At 50.2% G+C, this 20,670-nt stretch overlaps 6 protein-coding genes across 6 annotated transcripts; 2 read left to right on the top strand and 4 right to left on the bottom strand.

The window, feature by feature from the left end:
- Positions 1-8,328: 8,328 nt before the first annotated feature.
- Positions 8,329-9,042, bottom strand: KRP23_3167 (Secreted RxLR effector protein; the record flags this gene model as incomplete). Its single annotated transcript, XM_067887981.1, has 1 exon — positions 8,329-9,042. The coding sequence occupies one exon, from the start codon at positions 9,040-9,042 to the stop codon at positions 8,329-8,331; it is 714 nt and encodes a 237-aa protein (XP_067750528.1).
- A 2,548-nt stretch (positions 9,043-11,590) lies between these two features.
- On the bottom strand, positions 11,591-12,190 carry KRP23_3166 (uncharacterized protein; the record flags this gene model as incomplete). Its single annotated transcript, XM_067887980.1, has 5 exons — positions 11,591-11,653; positions 11,739-11,807; positions 11,881-11,935; positions 11,999-12,093; positions 12,188-12,190. 5 exons carry the CDS (start codon positions 12,188-12,190, stop codon positions 11,591-11,593), a joined length of 285 nt encoding a protein of 94 aa, XP_067750527.1.
- Positions 12,191-12,911: 721 nt separating this feature from the next.
- KRP23_3165 (uncharacterized protein) lies at positions 12,912-13,733 on the top strand (the record flags this gene model as incomplete). Its single annotated transcript, XM_067887979.1, has 1 exon — positions 12,912-13,733. The coding sequence occupies one exon, from the start codon at positions 12,912-12,914 to the stop codon at positions 13,731-13,733; it is 822 nt and encodes a 273-aa protein (XP_067750526.1).
- Positions 13,734-14,397: 664 nt separating this feature from the next.
- Positions 14,398-15,631, bottom strand: KRP23_3164 (DNA-(apurinic or apyrimidinic site) endonuclease, chloroplastic; the record flags this gene model as incomplete). The annotated part of the gene is made up of 2 exons (XM_067887978.1): positions 14,398-14,472; positions 14,546-15,631. 2 exons carry the CDS (start codon positions 15,629-15,631, stop codon positions 14,398-14,400), a joined length of 1,161 nt encoding a protein of 386 aa, XP_067750525.1.
- A 2,470-nt stretch (positions 15,632-18,101) lies between these two features.
- Positions 18,102-18,566, bottom strand: KRP23_3163 (RxLR effector protein Avh6; the record flags this gene model as incomplete). The annotated part of the gene is made up of 1 exon (XM_067895830.1): positions 18,102-18,566. The coding sequence occupies one exon, from the start codon at positions 18,564-18,566 to the stop codon at positions 18,102-18,104; it is 465 nt and encodes a 154-aa protein (XP_067750524.1).
- Positions 18,567-20,163: 1,597 nt separating this feature from the next.
- KRP23_3162 (Secreted RxLR effector protein) lies at positions 20,164-20,670 on the top strand (the record flags this gene model as incomplete). The annotated part of the gene is made up of 1 exon (XM_067887976.1): positions 20,164-20,670. One exon carries the CDS (start codon positions 20,164-20,166, stop codon positions 20,668-20,670), a length of 507 nt encoding a protein of 168 aa, XP_067750523.1.

Genomic DNA, 20,670 nt, shown 5'->3' with positions numbered 1-20,670 from the left:
ACGCGTCTCGTTAAGTGTAAAAGAAAATCTCGCCAAAATCGACGAGTCGGTGCTCCGAGGCCTGGATGCCGTGGCATTTCAGTCAAATAGACTATGCCTCGACGATCGGTAAAGTTCTAGCGCGCCGTCAACAATCCTTTGGTTGTGGGCACAAGATGACGTGAACGGCGCCAGCCAAGTTCGGTAAGTCTTTGAAAGATTCGTTTTGACTGGCTTGGTTAGTCGGTGCTCGACGGAAGCACGACATCTACATGTTGCGAAAGGGCGGAGCTGTGTGGGGATCAACCCAGCGCAAGCCAACAGCTTCGATTAACGCAGCAATTGTTGTGGCTGTGAGGAAGGGATCCACATCTGCCAATTCCCTATGTTATGCAACACCACATTCACCTCCGCACCTCCTGGTACTTGGGGGAATAGACCCTTCTGAGGTGCAGCACACACGCTCTTTGATTGGATAAAACTGGAGTATGTTGCTTCTTTGATTGGTTGTAATTTGAATATTATCGAGCCGGATGTCCAACAAACGCGTGGACAACACAATTAGGAAGCTGGACCCGGTGGAGGGGCTCGTGGGGTGCACGAGAAGGTGGACACATTAGCAGACGCCTGGAAGCTCGTGCTACAGCAACTGAGAGCGAAACCGACTGACAGTGAGGACGTGGTGGACTGGATAGACTCACCGGATCAACCCACACGTGACCAGAACGGGCTGGCGGGCCCGATCAAGGACGACGAAGGTAGTACTATCATACAGATCAGCAAGGCAACAGGACCTGATCGTCTGAAAACCGACTGGTATCTAAAGTATGTCGATAGTGTTGCCCCGATGCTCACGCTCCTATTGGTACTGCGGTACAAGGATGGTTGCTTCCCAGACTCATTCTTGAATGCCGGCATCTTTTGTCTCAAGAAGGGCAGCGGCCAGAGGGAACCGCTAATCGACAAGCCTCTAGCTTTGTCGAACACTGACTACAAGGTGCTTACGCGCGCCTTAGACGACTCTACCGGACAGGATCCACCCAAAACGGACTCGGGGCGGTCGATCCACGAGACACTGTACCTATATGAAACCGTCCCGAAGATGGTGCTAGCCGATCCTAACCAGACAGAGGCATTAGCGCTGCTCCTTTACTTCAAGAAGGCATTTGACTCACTACACGCAAAAATACTACTGAAGCACGAGTACCCAGAACAGTTCACTCTGACCGTATTGGAATTGCACGGCGGGACTCAAGCGCGATTCCTCGGGAATGGTGGGGAATCACGCAAGGTAAGATCACGAGCGGCATCCGGCAGGGATGTCCACTCGCACTTATGCTGTCCATGTTAGCATTGGATCCCCTATATCAAAAAATTGACTGCCACTCTGGACTCAAGAGAGTTGTCATACAATTGGATGAGTGTAGCGGGGCTACACATTCGGTTCACCTCCTACCTTAGTGCAACATGCACTAAGGGATACATTCAGGTGACCACCACAGGGTGGTCCACATTCATAGCAAAAGGCATATGACTGGTAGAAAGTAACACCTTTCTACCAATGAGAGTCATTCAATAGATAGGGGTTCTCCCAGCCATCCAATGGCAGAACCTCTCATTAGAAATATCAGTTTTAGGAGGAAACCCCATTTACAATCAATACAGTTCTCCTTTGGCACCAAAGCTATCGTTCGGTTCCTTTATCTAGGTTTCAGTATACTTGCGGATACAAGTATACTAAACTTAAGTAAATTACTCCTACGCTTCCTCATACACGTGCGCACACGTGTAAGCTTAAGTAGTGGGTCTAAGCAGACCCATTACAATGAGGGTGAACTGGAACTACGGGTTGCAGGCTATGACGACGACACGGTGGTGTACCTCCGATCGCCAGCAGAGGTGGGTTTGTTGCGAGACAGCACGTGCCAATTTGGAAAGGCATCCGGATTACAAAACAATAGTCGTCGCACTTTGTGGTAAACCTAAAGAGGGGACACTTCCATATCACCTCGAGTACCAAACATATGAGGTAGCTGTGTGATACCTTGGCCTTCAGGTTGGGATCCAGCAGGAGAACGGGCGACTATAGGAGGTGGCCGATTCACAGCTAAGGGTCCGACTCAAGTTGGCATGCTTAAAGACCACCACCGCTGACCACCGCAGTATGATTGTGGCGACGATCATCATGCTGAAACTCACATATATCGCTCAGTACGGCTGGCCAGCTACAGGCATCACCAACAGCTTTAGAAAAACTCTGCATTACATCTGCCACATATTTTCTCAGAGGAGGCGGGCGGCGCACGAGCATTGCTAGATGCAGGCTTCGCGGTCCTAGAGATGACGCAATGGGGCTCGAAGATGCCGGACCTGCGAGTGGCAATCTTACCGATGCCCGCTGTTGTGGTAACTGAGCGGACCTTCGAAGGCACCTGAACACAGCACAGTATTGGCGATGTTCTCAGCGCGGCTACGGGCAGTTCGAGAGTGGGGAAGATGTAGGTGATACATAACGTTTTGTCTCTATCTCACCCATCGACAGGATACCGGAGCATAAACATGATGTGGGTGACTTGTCGAAAGAAAGTAACTCTAGCGCGTTAGGGGTACCATTCTTCATGCTGGTTGCCCAGATATGAATGATGATATGTGGTTATGGCCGACTCATTCGAAGGCGTAGTCAATACGGAGGAGTGAGACCAGTACCGTGTGGAAGTATCACGCTTGCTCAGATCGCTCTATCTGAAAATGACGGTGATGACTGGTAGCGCGGACGGCCTCTAATGCCTGGAATGGCTAGAGGCGGTGCCTTATACTTATATCACACGGATGCCTGTTTTCTGCCGGCGTCTACTTGGATGGTGGGATCAGACACGAGACACCAACTGCTCGCAGACATCTGCACGTGGCGGTTCGAGGGTCAGGGAATGCTGACGGTTCACAACAAGCTTCGAAGTCAAAGACAAAGGGTCAGACCAGATCTGGCACCGCCGATCATTGCGATGATGACGAACTGCCCGCTGCTTTTAACTCGACGATACGACGCGGCGGAAGTGCGGCTACCAGCAACTCTTCTATAGGATGAAGGCCCGGGCTTGTTCCATGTACGACATTCAGAATGGTAAGTTAGGCTGCTCGCATGCGGAGCGCGCCCACTTGGTGAATATGGACGTATACCACCTGACCGGCGGGCTGCAAGCTGAGGGCGATTTTCGCGCACACATGGAAATGATTATTCTTTGGCCTATGGATACCGCTGATCCTACGGGAATTTTGAGATGTCGCGGCTGACAGGGAACCAGGGGTATGGAAGGACGCTATATGCCTCGAGGACTTCGTCACCCAACTAGTCATATGCTGTTGGAAACTTGGGGCGGCGGTGTACTTCCATGAAACGTGAAGGTGGAGAGTGCAGCACTTTGATGAATTGAACAATGTTACAGCACAGCATCACGCATAGGCACCAGCTGACCAACTACAGATCGGATACCAAACACATTTCCGAGACCAAGCATTCGGAGGTCCTGAGTACGGCGGCGTCGGTGGTGACGCAGGTTCTGAAGACAGAAGTGAGCGCTAGGAGAACATACATCTTGTTCTTTTTTTACGGAGGTACCCTGGGGGACCAGGGGACCATAATCGTATGCATCACGGGGCTGACGGCATACACCAACTGTTATGAACCGGCAGCATGTCTTATGCTGCGATGACAATGGCCAACACCATGGCAGAGAATACGGGGTTGTACACCGGACTGATAGTGTGTGTAAACCGTGGTTACCCTCCAGTGCATGCCGTCGGTTACAGTGCGATGTTTATAAGGCAGCATCGGGTCAGACAGTGAGTTGAAGCAGATCCAAACAAAACTTCGGTAGGCCAAGATGGGACACGAACCTGTAGTTTCGCATGCAGATTTAACAGTAGGTAGTACCGGACCCGATCAGTATAGTGCCGGATCCACCTCTCCGATTGAAGCAGAGGCTAGGGTAATCACGCAGGGGTGATGGCCAGTAGGCAGGATGATGCCTTGCCAACTGGAAAGATAGGACCAGAGGGAGTCAAATGATAGCATAAAGCAGCGCCGATTTTGATTGGAGGTATAAACACTGGTTATTAGTATTGGGGCTGTGCGTCTCACGCCAACAAGAGAGCAGATCCAGTCCATCGACGGATACACAAGATGAACCTATCAGCAGTACGCGGTTATCGGAGTTACCCCCTCCGTTACTCGGCGTCTGGGCACAGTGTATGAACATCGGATCCCCAGAAATCTTAGATCCACTCCACCATAACAGCCCAAAGCAGTCCACATGTAGCCGCTATACTGGCAATGTCAACGAGCCATCGCAAAAGTGGTGGTGCTGTCTTGGAAACACCACCTGCAGGAATTCAGCAAAAATGGCTAACTGGCTTGCTAGTTAATCCATGAAATCAAATAGAAGCAATCAGGTCAATATGGAGAGAGGTGGGGAACAAGCGGGAACATGGAGACAAGTGCAGCAGCGGATGGTGATGTAGGGTACTGGCTACTCGAATATGGAATTGAGACTTCGACAGGAGAAGCACACGACCAACCGTAGGGAGCGCCGAAGGAGACTGTCGAAAAAGATGAGAAGACGACGGGGTCCTCAGCCGATGGCTGATTAAGAGTCAACCGAAGGAACGGACACATGAAGTCGATAGAAGCAGAAACACAACTAAATAACATCCATGTACCTGTGGTGTAGGGAAACTCATATTTTGGGTAGACCACCCAGTCTGGCCCAGTTGGGCACATCGTACCTAATCGAAGTTCGCACTTAAGCGGCGAACTCGGTGAGTGATCGGATTCGGCGAGTATCAAGACTCAGCGAGCGGCAGGACTCAGCGAGCGTATACCATTTGTGAGTTATTCCAAGTGGGAGAGGATAAATCAGGGATCGGAGCGAAGGGTCGGCGGAGATCCATAACGACCCATTTCGGCGACGATACATTAGGAAGCTGAGCGAAGAGTCGCAGGGAGATCTGTAACGACTCCATTTCACTAGATATTTGTATACGATCGATAGGAGACCAAGGGAGGGAGCCCGAAGGGACTCCCTGAAGACACAGCGATATATCAAAATAGAGCAGAATATTTTAAGTCCAAGAACAGCGTACACTTTCTGGTAAGTCCCTGCGTGGGCTGGATGATGTCTGCCGTCGTTCCCCGAGAGGCATAGCTTGTAGGGGAATCGACTGATAGCGCCAAGAGATCAAGGTTGGCCCGTGGTGGGCATTTCTCGCTACCAGCGAAGACAAACCTCGTCGAATCGACGAATCGGTGGACCTGCACAACACAGGACACCGCAATATTCTAGCAGAGCGTATTCTGCGCTCGGTGACCTGTAAAACTGCTCGCACGCCGACGTCCATCCGTTGGTGGAGATCACAAGGTTTGTGGAACGGAAACTGTCCCGCTCAGGCGAGCTTCTGGGGCTGTTTGGATCTGTACTCAGCGAGAGCGGAGCCTCGACTGGACCCGACTGGGCCTAACCGCCAAGGGAACCAACAGAATCCAGCGCAAGCCCAACAACGCCGACCTGACTCGGCGAATTGTTGTGTTGTTACATGAAAGCCGCACTAATGAAGTGTTCTGTGGATCACAACACCACATACCCCACTGAGAACGAAACGAAACGTATTTGAAAATTATTTAGTGGTGGGATAATTCGCGAGACATCGGAATTGAAAGGATGTGTCAACCTACCCCTTATGACAAAGAACTCACTTCCGGATCTGTGATGAAAGGCATCAGCACATCGTACCGTATTCCATAAGTTCTCTGCAACTCTAGCCGGGTGTGGAGGCATGCCACACACAACTGCCGCGTTATCGCCTCTCACAGCCATCCAATTGGTTCAATGCACAAACTATATAGGTTAAACTATGGGTGACTTAGAAATTGCAGGCCAATTTAAGGTCCACCTATAAATATATGCAGCCTTAAATCTACACTGCCTAAACGATTAGACCAGGAGTTAGTGAACTGCCGTTCGCTTGGAGTTTGTAAACATATTTCCTCAAGCAAGGTGTTGTGTGACTCCCGTCACATTTATGATCCCAATGAAGTGTCTCAAATGTGGTTGAACGTGTGTGCCTTCTTAACGCTTACTTTGTGGATGCAGGTTGGCTGTCGAAGGGATGCCACTTCACATATTTTGGTCGTAAATCATGAGCGGTACATACATATATTTCATTTTGTGATGGGAATACGAAACTTACACGTTGAAAACTTGTCCTTCCAGGCGGAGCGGCTTGTTCGTCATGCTGTATATACCTTGCGGCGGCTTGGCTGATGACTCGGGTAAAAACTGGCAAAGGCTTCAGCCGTGTCGGACTCGCTTCGAGAGTCGAGGTTTCTGCTGACGAATCCGTCCTGCTCGACGTTTCACGAGAGGAAATCGAGTCCAATCTTCGTATCGGAGTTTGACGTCACGCTGGCGCCTGGTAAGAAGGCACCCGGTGGTGGTTAAGTGACCTTCTATTTGAGTGTTATATTATTGTCCAATAGAAGCCTGACATGTAGTGAGATGTGTTTGTATGTCATTCGTCGTTGGGTTTTGTCGTTAGCATAGCTAAGTGACGTCACTGTACCTCATTGAAAAACAAAACATCCTCCTATAGGCTTTGCTGACGCTTTGTCTGTGGTGAAGAAGCTGCTGTGATGTTTACACATGGTTGCTAGGTGTCGATCCACCGGTGCTCTGGATGTTGTAGCTGGTTGTTGTGTTTGCTTTTGCCATGGGTTTCGCCGCCTTGAATGCTGATCCAGCTGGTATTCCCCACTGCACCAAGAAGAACGAATTCAGGTTCTGTGTTAATATCGGTGCTTGGTAAGAAGGCGACCGACTATATTCGTAGGCAGAATCCACTGATCCTTTCCGGTTTGCAGTGAGGTCACTTAACTCTATACACGAACGACTTGCGCATGAGGAAATTAAGAAAGGTGGCCACACGTTGCCGCTTGAGTTGTAGTTGTCACAGTAGAAAGACGGGCGTGTCCTAATGTTGTTGGACGTTTAGTAACAGGGTGAGAGATCCGCAGTGGATAACACCAAGCAAGGCAACTCAAGATGCGAGCTTAAGCAAAGGCGTAGAAGAGATTTCTACAGCAGCAATATTCAGTAGATAGGATTGAAGTGTATCTCAAGCCGCTTCGTTGTCATGGTGACCATTGCTCACAAAAGTGGTTAGGACCACCATTTACCTTTCTGATCGTCCCGTCAACTCCAAGGATTCCAGGAAGTACGTATTGTTCCTATACGCTTTTCGCTTAGCTGCAGGCAAATCATCCATCCCCAGCATTCCCTTCACATACCCATTCCTTCGCTTCGCCTTGGCCCAAATCTGTACGTTCACCTTCATCTCCGCTGGGCTGGCTTCGCAGTGAATCGGAGTCTGGAATATGCTGTTCTTGTAATTCCAAAACTCGCTGATCAACAGACTTGCCAGGAAGGCATGACAGAAACGCATTGCAGTAAGGCGCCAACGCGAGGGTTACTTGGACAATTGTGAAGTGGAGTCGATCGAGAGAAGAGAAATATCAACAACAACTGACTTGTCATTCTTAGAATAGTGACGATGATCTGCAAGGACAGAATCATTAACATAGCTCGACCGAGGAAACGTTTGATGGGACTTACTCTGTCCAGCGTGACTAAACATCATTATACCCTACTGGGTAGACTCGTACCTCCTGAAATTCCAAAGCAAGGTGAGAATGAGTCGACAGGTGCCAACAGCGAAATTCGTGGCCAGGATTGAAGTGCATTCCCAAATAAGGAATGGTGATTTCCAGATTCTCGCGTTTCAAACTAATACAAATATCTGATACGATCGTTTGACCTGTTGGTTGCGCTGATATGCACTAAGAGTGCCATCGATAAGAAACTTTTACAACACTGCTGTTTCATACGTGAAGCCAAGGCGCAATAGCACAGATATGCTGTCACGCGTGTACTCGAAGGTCGCCAGCGACTTGGCATACTCACAAGGAAAACGTTTACGTAGATCAACGGGCGTACCAAGCTGGCGGAGTCAGAGCCAGGAAGAGACTCCTGGGTCCGCCTGCTAGTCCAGTGGCAGCTCCTTGATGGATTCATCTTGAAAGGCTTGTCGTGTTCGCTATTCATTCGTTATGTAGCACCTGTTGCGTACATGAACTTCAACTGGATGCAATGGCTAGAGAACGTTTTGGCCATTTCAAACTGACAAAAACCGTGTTTAACCCGTTTTATTAGAAACACGAATCTAGCTGATCACTCCATAATTCCCAAGCCGCTCGTTGTCATGGCGATTGTTCCTCACAAAAGTGACTAGGAGCGCCATTTACCTTTCCGATCGCTCCGTCAACTTCAAGAATTCCAGGAAGTACCTATTGTTCAAATCCCCTTGTCGCTCAGCTTTGGACAAACCGTCCAGCCCCAGCACTTTCTTCACGTAGCTATTCGTCCGCTTCGCCTTGACCCAAATCTGTATTATCACCCTCATCTCATCTGGGGCGACTTCGTAGATCTTCGGGGGATGGAAAATGTTGTTCCTGCGGTTCCACATCGCGTTGTCGTACTTGGTTGCATAACGCACATACATTCTGAATTTGTTGCTACTCTGGCGTTGCGCCTCGTTCATTCGTCCCAGCCCAAACTGGTGCCAAAACTTATACGTGGGGGTTCCAAACAGAACCGAAATGTCCATCCCACGACCTTCGAGCTTATACCAGAACTCCTCTAGTTTCTTGTAGTTCGGGTGGTCCTTCAAAGCAGCACCCGTCAACCCTTCCATCTTCAATGCCTTCTTGACCTGATCGTCAGACTTGCTGGTTGTGATCCAATACTCCATTTTCGCCCAATTCTTGATGGACGACCAGGCACCCCTATCTTCGGTGTCGATGGCACTTGCCTTAGCAGCGTCAGCCTTCCGCAGTAGCCTTCCTCGGTTGTATCCGACGTCAGGAATGCTGCTGGATCGGGTAGACTTTTCCGCGGTCACGGTGATCGCGAGAAGGATCAACAGACTTGCCAGGAAGGCATGACAGAAACGCATTGCAGTAAGGCGCCAACGCGAGGGTTACTTGGACAATTGTGAAGTGGAGTCGATCGAGAGAAGAGAAATATCAACAACAACTGACTTGTCATTCTTAGAATAGTGACGATGATCTGCAAGGACAGAATCATTAACATAGCTCGTCCGAGGAAACTTTTGATGGGACTTACTCTGTCCAGCGTGACTAAACACCATGGGGTAAGTGGCCTTCTATTTGATGTTTATGTGTTTTCTATAGAAGTGCGTGACTAAACACCAGTAGACACAACATGTAGACTCATAGATACAGCCTGATTATTAATACTGGTACATGTAGTCTACTGTCCGACTCTACAACTGCTAGATGCTACCTGCACTCCTGTACAATTGCGGCACCTGGGTACTCTCGACTCCGGAACTCCTCAGCCTCGAAAGCTTCCACCAGCGCCAGCTCCGCAGCGTGCTGAACATCCGCTACCCCCGCCGCCTTGTCAACTCGACAAGACGTTGAGCACCTACGACGGATCGCCATTGACAGTGGAAGCGTCTTTTGCCTCCGATTACGCCACTGCCACATGAATCGAGAGACTCGACATGTACGGACACGCCGCCGAGTAGCAAAGTTGAGCCTAGCCCATCCATAATTGGCTACGCGATAATGTACATCATTTCATTCCATGTAGTCTGCTGTGAATCGCGCGCCCCTTTTACTCGATGTTTGAGTGCATGTGCTTGTACTTCCTTCGCGAATTTCTGATGACGGTGTGATAGTAGTGTGCCAATTAGTAACTGTTAGTCTGCTATGCTTAGTACTAAGACGACGCATATCCTTCCCGGTTATCAACAGGCTCTCAACCCCCGTGCGAGCTTGGGTGTTCTCCAGCGTTCTCTTCTCCTGGACTAAAAAAGCGGTTAAGAACTACCTCGGATCCCGGACTCGTCTTTCAGCTGTGTCCATCACGAACAAAATCGTGGAGAAGACGGAAGGTCTCACGCAAAAGAACACCGGGTGTTCAAAGTTTTCACACTGCACAAAGGACGCAATTTAGTGGCTACTACTTTCAGTTCACCTAATCAAGACAGTATGGCAGCGTCTGGCAGTGAATTGGAGCTTGTGTGTTGTGGGATACTTTCGTAGCTCCCAATCTAAGATGCCGCGGACCCGGCGAGTTGGTGAAGAAGTTGAAATTTTGCACCAAACAAGGGAAGTGGCGTGTGGGACATTGGATCAGCTGTGGCACCACATTCGTTTCGTATAGTTTAGAGGTGCATTATTGTACTTAACGACCTTGTCGTGAGTCGTCTATGTTTTATCAATTGATGGTTGTTGTTTGGTGAGTATAGTGAAAACGAAACCCCGACGAAGAGTTGGGGGGGGGGGGGGGGGGGGGGGGCTAAGAGGTCCTCAAGTTGTGTTTAGCTAAGAAACTATAGAGTCCTGGTATCGCTGGAGGCTTTGTTTTATTGATAATCCTTTCTGTGGCTTATTGTCGCTGCTAGTTTTCAACAGCTCGTCTTGGATGCGGATCCGAAGTGTTGTAGGTACGCTGTCGTGGCGGAGCACCTCTTTCGTATATTTTGCGACTTGAGTAATGCTGCGACCGCTTTTTGTAGTGTTTTGTGTGTGGTTTTCCAAACAGTCGATGCAGTATCCGCCACAATTGCTCCGATGCTCTGGTTCGCTCTTGCAGGCTTTATGTCTACTTGTGACCCTTGTACAATAAGCCTTACCGTAGACAGGAGAGTCTCTTCCTTGAGCTACCGGGTTGCCCTTAATATCATCCGTGCTGTCACTGTAACTCCTGGCAATTCTTGCTCAGTTTGTAAGAAGCCCACCCACGCCACCCGTGGTGGACTTTGTCCCAATAAAACCCAAACGCCTCGCTTTCCCAGTGCAGCTGCTCGTTTCACGGAGTGAAATAGGACATGCCACTCATGCATTGCTATCGGCCGATTCACAGGTATCACCACCATGACCACAGCATAACAGCGAGTCATGGGTGTAACAAGTTATCATTACTTGCTTTAATTATGCCATAACCCCACCGGGTCGGAAATTGGTCTTACTGTTCCGAACAGCAGGAAACTGGTCCTTCACGCCAAATCGCGGCCGTGGCTCCAAAGAGTATACAGAACAGTGTAAAAGAAAAGAGCTCTTTTCGTGGGTGCTTTCACTTTCCAGAATTTCCATCTCAGTGAAAAGTTATTGTGAAACAAGTGCAAGAGCTTGGGAAGTGGCTGTTCCTTCAAACCTCAAGAAAAACCGACTTCCAACATGAAACGTGGCATTATTTACAGAATTGAGTTTTTTGTCGCTTGCCAACGCAGCTTACTCGGTAAACAAACTTTCGCACCAGAAAATCAGCGGAAATGCAATTGCAGTTCCAGACATAACGCCCAACTGTGTAGCCAAACCGTTCCATTGATACACGCGCCGCACAAAACTCGTCGAGTACTTCACGTCTACAATGATAACACAAAAGAGTGAGCCAAACTGGAAAGCACAAACATTACGTCGCATTACTGTAGGATAACGCGTTCTGTGGCGTGCCTCCAGCTCGTTTCAGCGTCAGATAGAGCATCGTCTGCGTGTACGCACACCCAACCAGGTAAAATATGTGGACGAGAAGTGCTGCGCAAATGGATAGGGCCACATGCACGATTGTTAATGCAATACTCCCCGATCCAAAAAATGGTAGTTTCCACGCATGGCTTACGCAAAAATATCCATGCTTGAGATCACTCAGGATCGGTCTGGAGGTGAGCGAGAACGACAGGAGCAGCGACTGAGGGGCAGAATGACAGCACGTACATTCGTCAGTTTACACCTCACTTTCCCCAAAATTGCAGTAAACTCACCGCAAGTGCTACCAGCACGAGAGTCATACTCTGGACGTAATACAACCGCACCCACCTTCCCGTACAACGTATCACAAAGTTAGCAATTCCTTAGACACCTTCTGAAATGGGTACTTACGTTGTGGCCACACTAGCAAGTGGAGAAAGAATTAGCGCTGCAATACTGGCTGTAGTCTGGAAACGTGCTGTCATCGTCTCTGTATTGTCTGCCGGCTACGGAACAAACATCATCAGATGAAGCTGACTGAGTACAGCAGTCGCTTTTTGATATTTCGTTCGACGGACGGCAAGGTCGGCACTTCCTTACCATTTTCCTGGTGCGAGAGATCGTGGAAGTGGCCACACAGACGTATCAAGCATATCGATTCAGTCTCTTTTTACCGCGAGTGTGGCTCAACGACGCCGCAGTGGCCTTGCTGGTCATCAATTGCTGGTCGACGCTGGTTGTGCATCATTTTCTGCGTAAATCCCCGGCGCTGGAGCGGGTCCTGGCACTCTTTGTGGACGTGTTCATCTGCATTGCCATGGTTATTGGGGTCCCAGTCGTGCTGTTTGCACGATACGTAGCAGCTTTCGACTTGGCGCACCAGAGATTCAACTCCTCCGTCTCGCTGTATGACCCGACCTTCGTGGCAGTATTGATACTAGATGCCAAGCTAATACTGGCGACGAGCTTGATGGATTTCATTGCGAAACTTATCCCACACGGCGCAATCTACCTGTCCCTCGTCAGTATCAGCGGACTTGTGGTTCGAAAGTGCCACAAAAGCCCGACTTCACAGAAATTAACATCGGTATCGCTCCAGAGCACCGTTAGACTGCCCAAAGAAACCGGAAAAGCACCTCACCGGACAAAGGTGCCCAAAGGTTCCTCGAGCAAGGGTCTTACACACGTTGGATCGGCCAGCAACGCCATGAAGATGTTTTTCTGTCTGTGGGGAGTGGTCGTTCTTACACTCCATCTCCATGCCAAGTTTCTATCGCAATATTCTGGTGTAAATGGGTGTCGAGCATCAACACGTCCATGGCTCATGAGTCGGATGGCTTGCTCCACTTTGGTTGTCGACTGCCATGAGCAGGGCTCGGCATCCGTGAATGAAACAATCTTCGAGCAGATTGATGGCTCCGTTCTGAGTACGCTTTCACTCATCCAGTGCTCGGCGTTGTCCATGCCTCCAGCACTGCTACGGTTCAGAAACCTTGTGTTACTGCATGTGTACAACTCGACGGTGGTCTCTTGGGGTAACGAAGAGAGCGGCAGCTCGAACCCATACCTGCTGGTACTGGGGGTCGTTCGGTCTCTTGTGTCTTCAGAAGCTGCGGAGGGTCTTCTTAAGCCAGCATCGCTGTACGCTGCTCAGTTCTGCGACACAAATCTCACCGCAGTCCCTGACACGATCAAGCTGCACCAGAACATGGCGATTGTCGGGTTTGACTACAATGAGCTGACAACCGTCCCAGCGTCGCTCTTGTCCTTGCAATCGTACATGATTTCTCTACGAGCCAACCGCCTCGAGACTTTACCGGATTTGTCCAACATGTTGCGGGGGCAGACACTTCATAGTCTCGAGTTGAACGATAACCCGCTCCTCGAGTTGCCAGACACCTTAGATTTGTCGTATTTTATCGAGAGATTATACCTCCAAGGAACAAACATCACGGCTCTACCTGCGTGGACACAGACTCACGTCCTGAAAGAGATTTACATGCACGGTACGCCGTACTGCTCGAGTACCTCGCCTGAACTCGTGCAGGACAAAGTTATTTGCAATGACCTGCCAACTGAAAACCCGAACCTGGAGCTGCCATTCAACTGGTTCGACTCCATGTATGCCTACAGTGAAGACGGGTAGGCCGCCTGCATCGGAAACGTGCTTGACCAACTGTACAGGTTCAGGTTTTTTGCTTTGAAGCCTAATTCGTAGATAATTCGAGAAATTGGTCAGGCGGAGTACATGGTGCTAAAGTAATAAGTTTTTGGGTCCTAGCGACTCAATTTTTGCTCAACAACAAAACGAGGACAAGAGCCTTGATCCAGTCCACACCCATTCATGCCAAACAACCCCCACAACACCCCCCGTCAACTGTGGTGAGAAGCATCCCCTAATTTGATTTTGGAGTTTCTCGGCATCCAGTTTTATTTTTCGGAGAATCGTGAATCCTTCCACTTGCAACATTGTCAGCTCCCTCCACCCACGAACATGTTTGTTGCATCATGCCTGCCATCTCTACAACTCCAGCCAAATGCTCTCACCATCAATGAGAAGAAGCTCGTCTCGTCAGAATCGCCCAATACGAGGTTGAAACTTGAATCAGATCTACGCTCGACTTCACAACAATCTGTCGTATATACACTGTACAGTGACGCAAGGACAAATATGAGTTGCCCTTGCTGATTAGAAGCTGGCGAGAGATAAACAGTAGCATAACATTGTCAAGATTCCAAGACAGTCTAGTCAAGAGAACAAAATCTCGAGGCTTTCATCTTCCACACGTTCCGAATCTGCTTTGCCCAGGTCAAAGACCTCCAAGCTCAAGACCGACGGGTAAGTGGTCACTCCCAATGACACTGCTGCGGATGTACGAGGACCGCTGCAACACCACCCCAATGTCAGCAAAACTGTAAGTAGCCACTTCCATCCAAAAAAGCGTCCAACCAACGTACCACTTTGGGCATGAGCGCCTCCGACACCACAAAGTAGTCCAGCCGCCAGCCCTTGTTCTTCGCGCGCATGTTGTTGCGGTAGCCAAAGTACGAGTACTCGATCTTGTCCGGGTGCAATCGACGGAAGGTGTCGACATACCCGCTGTCCAGAATCTCACCGAAGCTCTCTCGCTCTTGGTCCGTGAAGCCCGCGCTCTTGCGGTTGCCCTTGGGGTTGTGGATGTCGATCTCTTGATGGGCGACGTTCAGATCCCCGCACCAGATCACGGGCTTGGTCTTCTCCATCTCCTTCATCTCGCGCAGCATGGCCTTGTCCCACTGGCTGGTGCGGAAGTCCAGACGCTCCAGCTTGCCCCCAGCATTGGGGACGTACGTGTGGACGAGCCAGAACTGGGGGAACTCGAGCGCCAGAAAGCGTCCTTCTTGGTCCTTGCCGCCATTGTCCTCCTTGGTCGCTCCTTTGGACTCGTGGACGCCCAGCACGATCTCGTCCTTGACACTCAGCGGCTTGGTCTTGCTGAAGATGGCCGTGCTGGCGTACCCTTTCTTGACGGCGCAGGACCAGAACTGGTGCGTGTACTGCGGCAGAAAGTCCTCGAGCTTCTGTAGCTCGTCGCGGCAGATTTTGGTCTCGCTGAGACACAAAATGTCGGGGTCCTCCTGGGCCACATATGCTCGGAGATGGACACTTTCGTCCCGCTTGAGGACAGCGCGGAGACCATTCACGTTCCACGCGACGATTTTCATGTCAGCGTCCTCCGACCGTTTCGATACGTCCTCAAAAGATGGAAACGCATCAATTCGTGCTTGAAGTTCGGCGGAAATGGGTGCTGCCGCCATCGGGCGCACATTTTGGGTCTTTGTGCCCTTTTGGCCAGCGAAAAGGGCCCCCCATGCGCTTTTGGCGTCCGACACTTTGGCTCGTTTCGCCTTGGGATTGGGCGCGCTGGAGGATGTCTCGGAGATCTCGGAGGACGCTTTGACAGTGGTAGCGACGGTCTTGCGCTTCTTGGCGGGGGATGACGCCGCCACGGCCGTCACGGCCCTGGAGGCGGCCACCTGCAAGCGCTTACTCTGACGAACCATCTTTGGTAATCGGGTAAGTCGTTTAGAAATCGTTTCTAAAACGTCAAATCAGTACTCTACACAATTCTACTATTATAAGAGACATGTTTCCTAATAGGACTGTTTTTGCTGATTGATCGGCGAGTACACCCTCACGTTTTGCCAAGTGTGCTAGTCGACGTGCGAATTCGTGCAGTTCAAAACCGGCCCGTGCTTATTAAACACTGTCTTTGCGAGCAATACTCCACACTGTCCGGAGATTGTTTGGCTAGGACAATGCATACAAGTTTGCCCCCGCGCTGAAGCACAAAACCCAAAACTCCGTCTCGCGGACACATTTTCCGACACACTGTACAGGACCGCTGGCAGCTCTAGAAATCGCTTCAGTCCGTCCCTTGTGCCTACCGGTACATGTATTAATAACAACGGCCGTGACCACAGCAGAGAAATTCACCCCTCAGATGTCAAAAGGAATACACCATCGGCAAAGTTTCCTGCTGAGTGGTGTTTTTAAAGTTAAAATGCTGGATATGGCGAATGGAGAAACCACCTTGTCAAAAAAAACGTACTTGACGAACGTGAACAAAATTCATGTTTGTTGACGTCTAAGAATTCGCGTGCGTCGGAATGAATGGCTCTCCCTGCATCGACGGAGTTTCGAGCGTGATGACATGCCGGCTAGACGGAATTGACATCAGAAACTCCCTCGTCGTCCCAGGTTGGGTTGGTTTTTGCTCGGATCACCATCATACCCCTGGTCGCTGATCGACTTCCGATAGCGGCTTAACATTGGTCGCCGCCGACGTTGTCCGCGGTGTCTTGTATTACTCCTTGCGTTCCCGTTAGCGATGAAGGTCCATCGCACATAGGACGGTAGCCAGGATGGACATAGGAAGTCGTTGGCATAGCTAAGTGACATCAATGTACCTCACTGAAAAACAAACAACAGTAGCGGATTCGTAGCAGTGAACCCGAGGTTCGGCCACTCTCACACCGCTCAATCGCACCTCACCGCCGAGATGACGAACACGACGAGTATGAAGGCCGAAGGCTCCAACACCCATATCCGTGAAAACCTGTAGAACCCGCAGCGTCCAGGAAGACATGCAACCTGTATAGGTTTTATAGGGTTATAGGGCGTATGCGTGTTTGCCAGTCCAATCTGTGCCAGGTGTATATATTCTTTGGAAACGGTCGAGAAATCACTGCAAGGCTCCTTGGTTTTGCTTTGCATTGACTTTTCCACTCGCACATATGCCAGTCAGGCAAATTGTTCTTGTTTGCGCACTTGCAGTGCTGCTCGGCAAGCATTCCCTTCTCTCATTTTTAACTCCATCACCAAACCCAGGCCACAAGTCAAACTTAAGTTCCAGCAAGAAATGGCCCCTGTCCGCCAAGTACACGGTGCATCTTCCGCACGGGTCTAGGTGTTGCAAAAGGCCTTGTTCGTGGCCAAGCGTACACTCGTACCCAGCGGAACTGTTGGAGACGATCAAGAGGGAGAACCCGAACGTGGAGGTAGTTCACGAGAAACTGGACGTGTCGTTGATGCAACAAGTTCGCAAGTGCTGATCTACGACATGTTGGGTCGTCGTGGTGCACCACGTCGACGACCTCAAACGCTGCGCGCTGGCTACGATGCAATACTCGTACGTTTGTTTTCCTGAAATCGAAGTAGACTAACGTCACTTCTCCACTTGAACAGCGTCTGTTAGCATGTCGTTTGCTATGGTACAACGACCTGATGGCTCGAGCTTTCGCCGAGCGCTTCCTTCATGCGACCAGCAGCAGTATTCGTTCGCACTTCCAAGGCGCGCGCCAAGCACATGGTGCAGGCACTGCTCAACGACAACTACGCAACCGGCTGTACGTTACTCGACCAAAACGAGCAGGAGTTACCCGCAACCCAGTGCAAGACTGGGGGGGGGGGGGGACACGCAAGAGGGAAATCGATCGCCGAATAAGCCGGAGAGAGAGGCAACATTCCAGATACAAGTGGGCTCGAAGGCCGTAGGTCATGATGTATTGTCACCATGTGGCCATTCTTCTTCACTGCCTCATGACGTCTTCAATGGTTTGCAGCGTGTGCTTCCAGACTGTGTCCTTGAGCTCTTCCGTGTGGTATTTGGTCTTGGACACGACCACCGCGTTTTGATTCAGCAGCTTCCAACCCTTCGCATAGTCGTCGTTCAGAAGCCATCAACTGCACGCACAGGTTGTTTCACTTTCAATGGCGTTAGTGAGATTTGTTGTTAGCAATGCTAGTTTTCAGGGCGGTAGCTAGAACGGACATAGGGCATCGTTAGCGCAGCTAAGTGATACATACCAATATACCTCACTGAAAACAAAACAAAAACTATGCTAGTTTCCAAGTAGAAGTGAGGTACATTAACGTCAGTTAGCTCTACCTAACGCCATCTAATGCCCGTGACCGATGGATGCCCTTGTCAGCAATACATGTACTAACGCCACGTTTGTTTCACCACCCTTTTTATCGTCCAGCATTCACGGGTTTGACTCGAATGGTATCGTAGTTTCTGTTGTACATGGAGGCGAGTTCTTTGTACTTTGACTTGGTTCCGAACTTGTTGAAAATGGCAGTGGGGATCCATCCATCGCGCTTCCATCTCGCGAACCGGTCGAACGTTTTAACCCCGCTCAGCATCTCGTTGAGCTTGGAAGTCGTGAAGAGATTAGCACCGCCAGCCCTCTCTTCTTCCTCGTTCTCGTTCTCGTTCTCGTTGCTGTCGTCATCGTCCTCCTCCGCTCTGTGGCTCCGCAGGAACCTCTTTTCGTCACCAGCGCCATTCCCAATTTCGAGCGAGGTAACCAAGTCCGGTGACCCCATCGCTGAGATGTCCGCGGTCTGGTCGGCGTTCGTGGCTGCAGATAGCGCGTTGCCGCTAGCGAGGAGGGTGGTCGCAGTAGCCACCAGCAGGACGTAAGAGAGACGCATTGTAGATCGCCTGGACTCGGGCAGAGGCTTGATAAGTAGTGGACCTTGGAGCGGTGGAGAGCAAATTGAAGAATGAGATTAAAGTCGACCAAAAGCAGGCAGTTCTCGTAAGAATAAAAGACCAATGGTTTCCGAACTTTGCAAGGGGGTGCTTGCACTGCATGTAAATTACGGTGCACGTGTACAATCACTGATGTTCAGATCCCACATGTAATAGGGGACCGCTCGGCGATCATGTTGACGCATCGTTTGCGGTGTGCGCACTACATGTACTGTGCGTGTTGTTATTGCGTAACACAGGTGCTCGAGTTTATGGTAGAATCTTCTTGGGTCAGAGCATCGATGTTGAACGCTTGCGAACAGGCTTGCGAGCGTTGTAGGTGTTGCTGAGCGAGTGGTACTGATGCAAAGGAAGTTGTAGTACGTGCATGGGTGCTCTGTGGGGGCCAGGGATGCTGGGTCAAGATGAGAGGATTTAAGATTGCCTTCTCTCTGACGTTGTCCCAGAATGTTGACGAGGATCTGCTGTCATGCACGTTCAACGCACGCTACATTGAGACCACCGGCACAATACCGAGTACGATTTGCACATGTACACATAGTTAGTATATCACGTGCAGGGCCAAAAAGTCTGAGGAGCACAATACCAGCAGCTGCTTGCGACACTAATCCAGTCCAAGTAAGGTATGTATTTGGGACCAAGAAAGTGACTACTCACCCGCCGATCCAGCATTCTATCCCATCTGGAAATGCGGACGTGGGTCGCGTGCTTTTAATGGGCAATGCCAAACGCACAATTCCTTCGGTTGTTACAATACTGGGATTGAGAACGAGTCAAAGAGGGGCTGGTATTCTGTTGGAGGCATCAGATCTCGTTTTACCATCCCAGTTATTTAGATGATGGAGGTGCAAGATTGGAACCAAGAGAACGTGCTTGGAGAAACATATTATCTGGACAGGATGGCGAAGAACATCACTTACTCCCGACAATTGTTCGCGAAGTGGTACACGCTTGATATCGCAGACGCGACGATCCAAACTCGACTCGAAGCCGCGGGCGCACACTTCGGCGCTCTGTCTACTCAGTATGCAACCTACTCAGGCTTGACCCGCGGGGTTGCATAGGCATTCGTTCGCCACCACATACAGTACGTCTTGCTCTTGGTACATTTAACTGTCCTAACCAGCAGTTAAAGTAAGAGCCACAGTGGACTAACTTCTCGTCGTCAGTATGCTACCCACGCTGGGCTCTGTGCGTTTAGTACATATATACGGTGACGGGACGATTACAGGACACGCAGCAACGTTTAGCCAGTTTTCAAGGCTCCGTCCCATGTCAGCACAAATCGAATTTACATCTTGGTTGGTACAGTTTGCACATCAAGAGATCGACTCTAGCTTTGCATGTCTTCACCCACGAGTCACCACTTCGTATGTTCCTCCTCGCGAGAGCCCACGCTCGTACTCCACCTGGAAACGTTAGTTTCGCCTTCTCCACATCACCGCCAGGCAAGTCCACGAGGAGAGCAACACAACACAACTTCGCGTCAGCAATTCGCCCGCAGAAGAAGAGAGAGGAATCCTGACGGGTGTCAAAATGGCGGTGAAGACGACGTACTGGGCGCAGATGCAGAAATCCGACGACTTCGTCAAGAAGACGCTCAAGTTGGACGGACTGACAAAAGGTGCGGTGAAGGCCAGCCCCAAGTACAAATACTACCAGAAATATCTGTACAAGACGCAAGGAGTCAAGATGGACAATTGGGCGTTTAATGAGGTGAATCTGAAGACAATCTGGAACAAACTGGGGTTGGGTACCATGTCTGCTACTCAGCGCGAGGGGAGCCCAGCGCTGAAGATCTACGCGCGCTACGCGAGGAAATACGACGGCGCTGTTTACCATAGTGGGTACAAGGCTTACACTCCCAGCACCGACGCAGAGATGGATGTCCTCCTGAGAGTGTGGGCTCAGGCTGATAGGTCTAGCGACTACGTTCGAAAACGCCTGGGGGTATACAGCAACGTCATCGTGACAAGGTCCGACTACGAGAAACTCGACAAATTCAAGAGCTACAAAGGCCAAAACTTGTACCAGGGTCTTTGA

This window comes from Phytophthora ramorum (genome assembly GCF_020800215.1).
Source record: "Phytophthora ramorum isolate Pr-102 chromosome Unknown Phyram_PR-102_s0002, whole genome shotgun sequence".
NCBI lineage: Eukaryota > Oomycota > Peronosporomycetes > Peronosporales > Peronosporaceae > Phytophthora > Phytophthora ramorum.
This window is presented reverse-complemented; position numbering and strand designations above follow the sequence as displayed.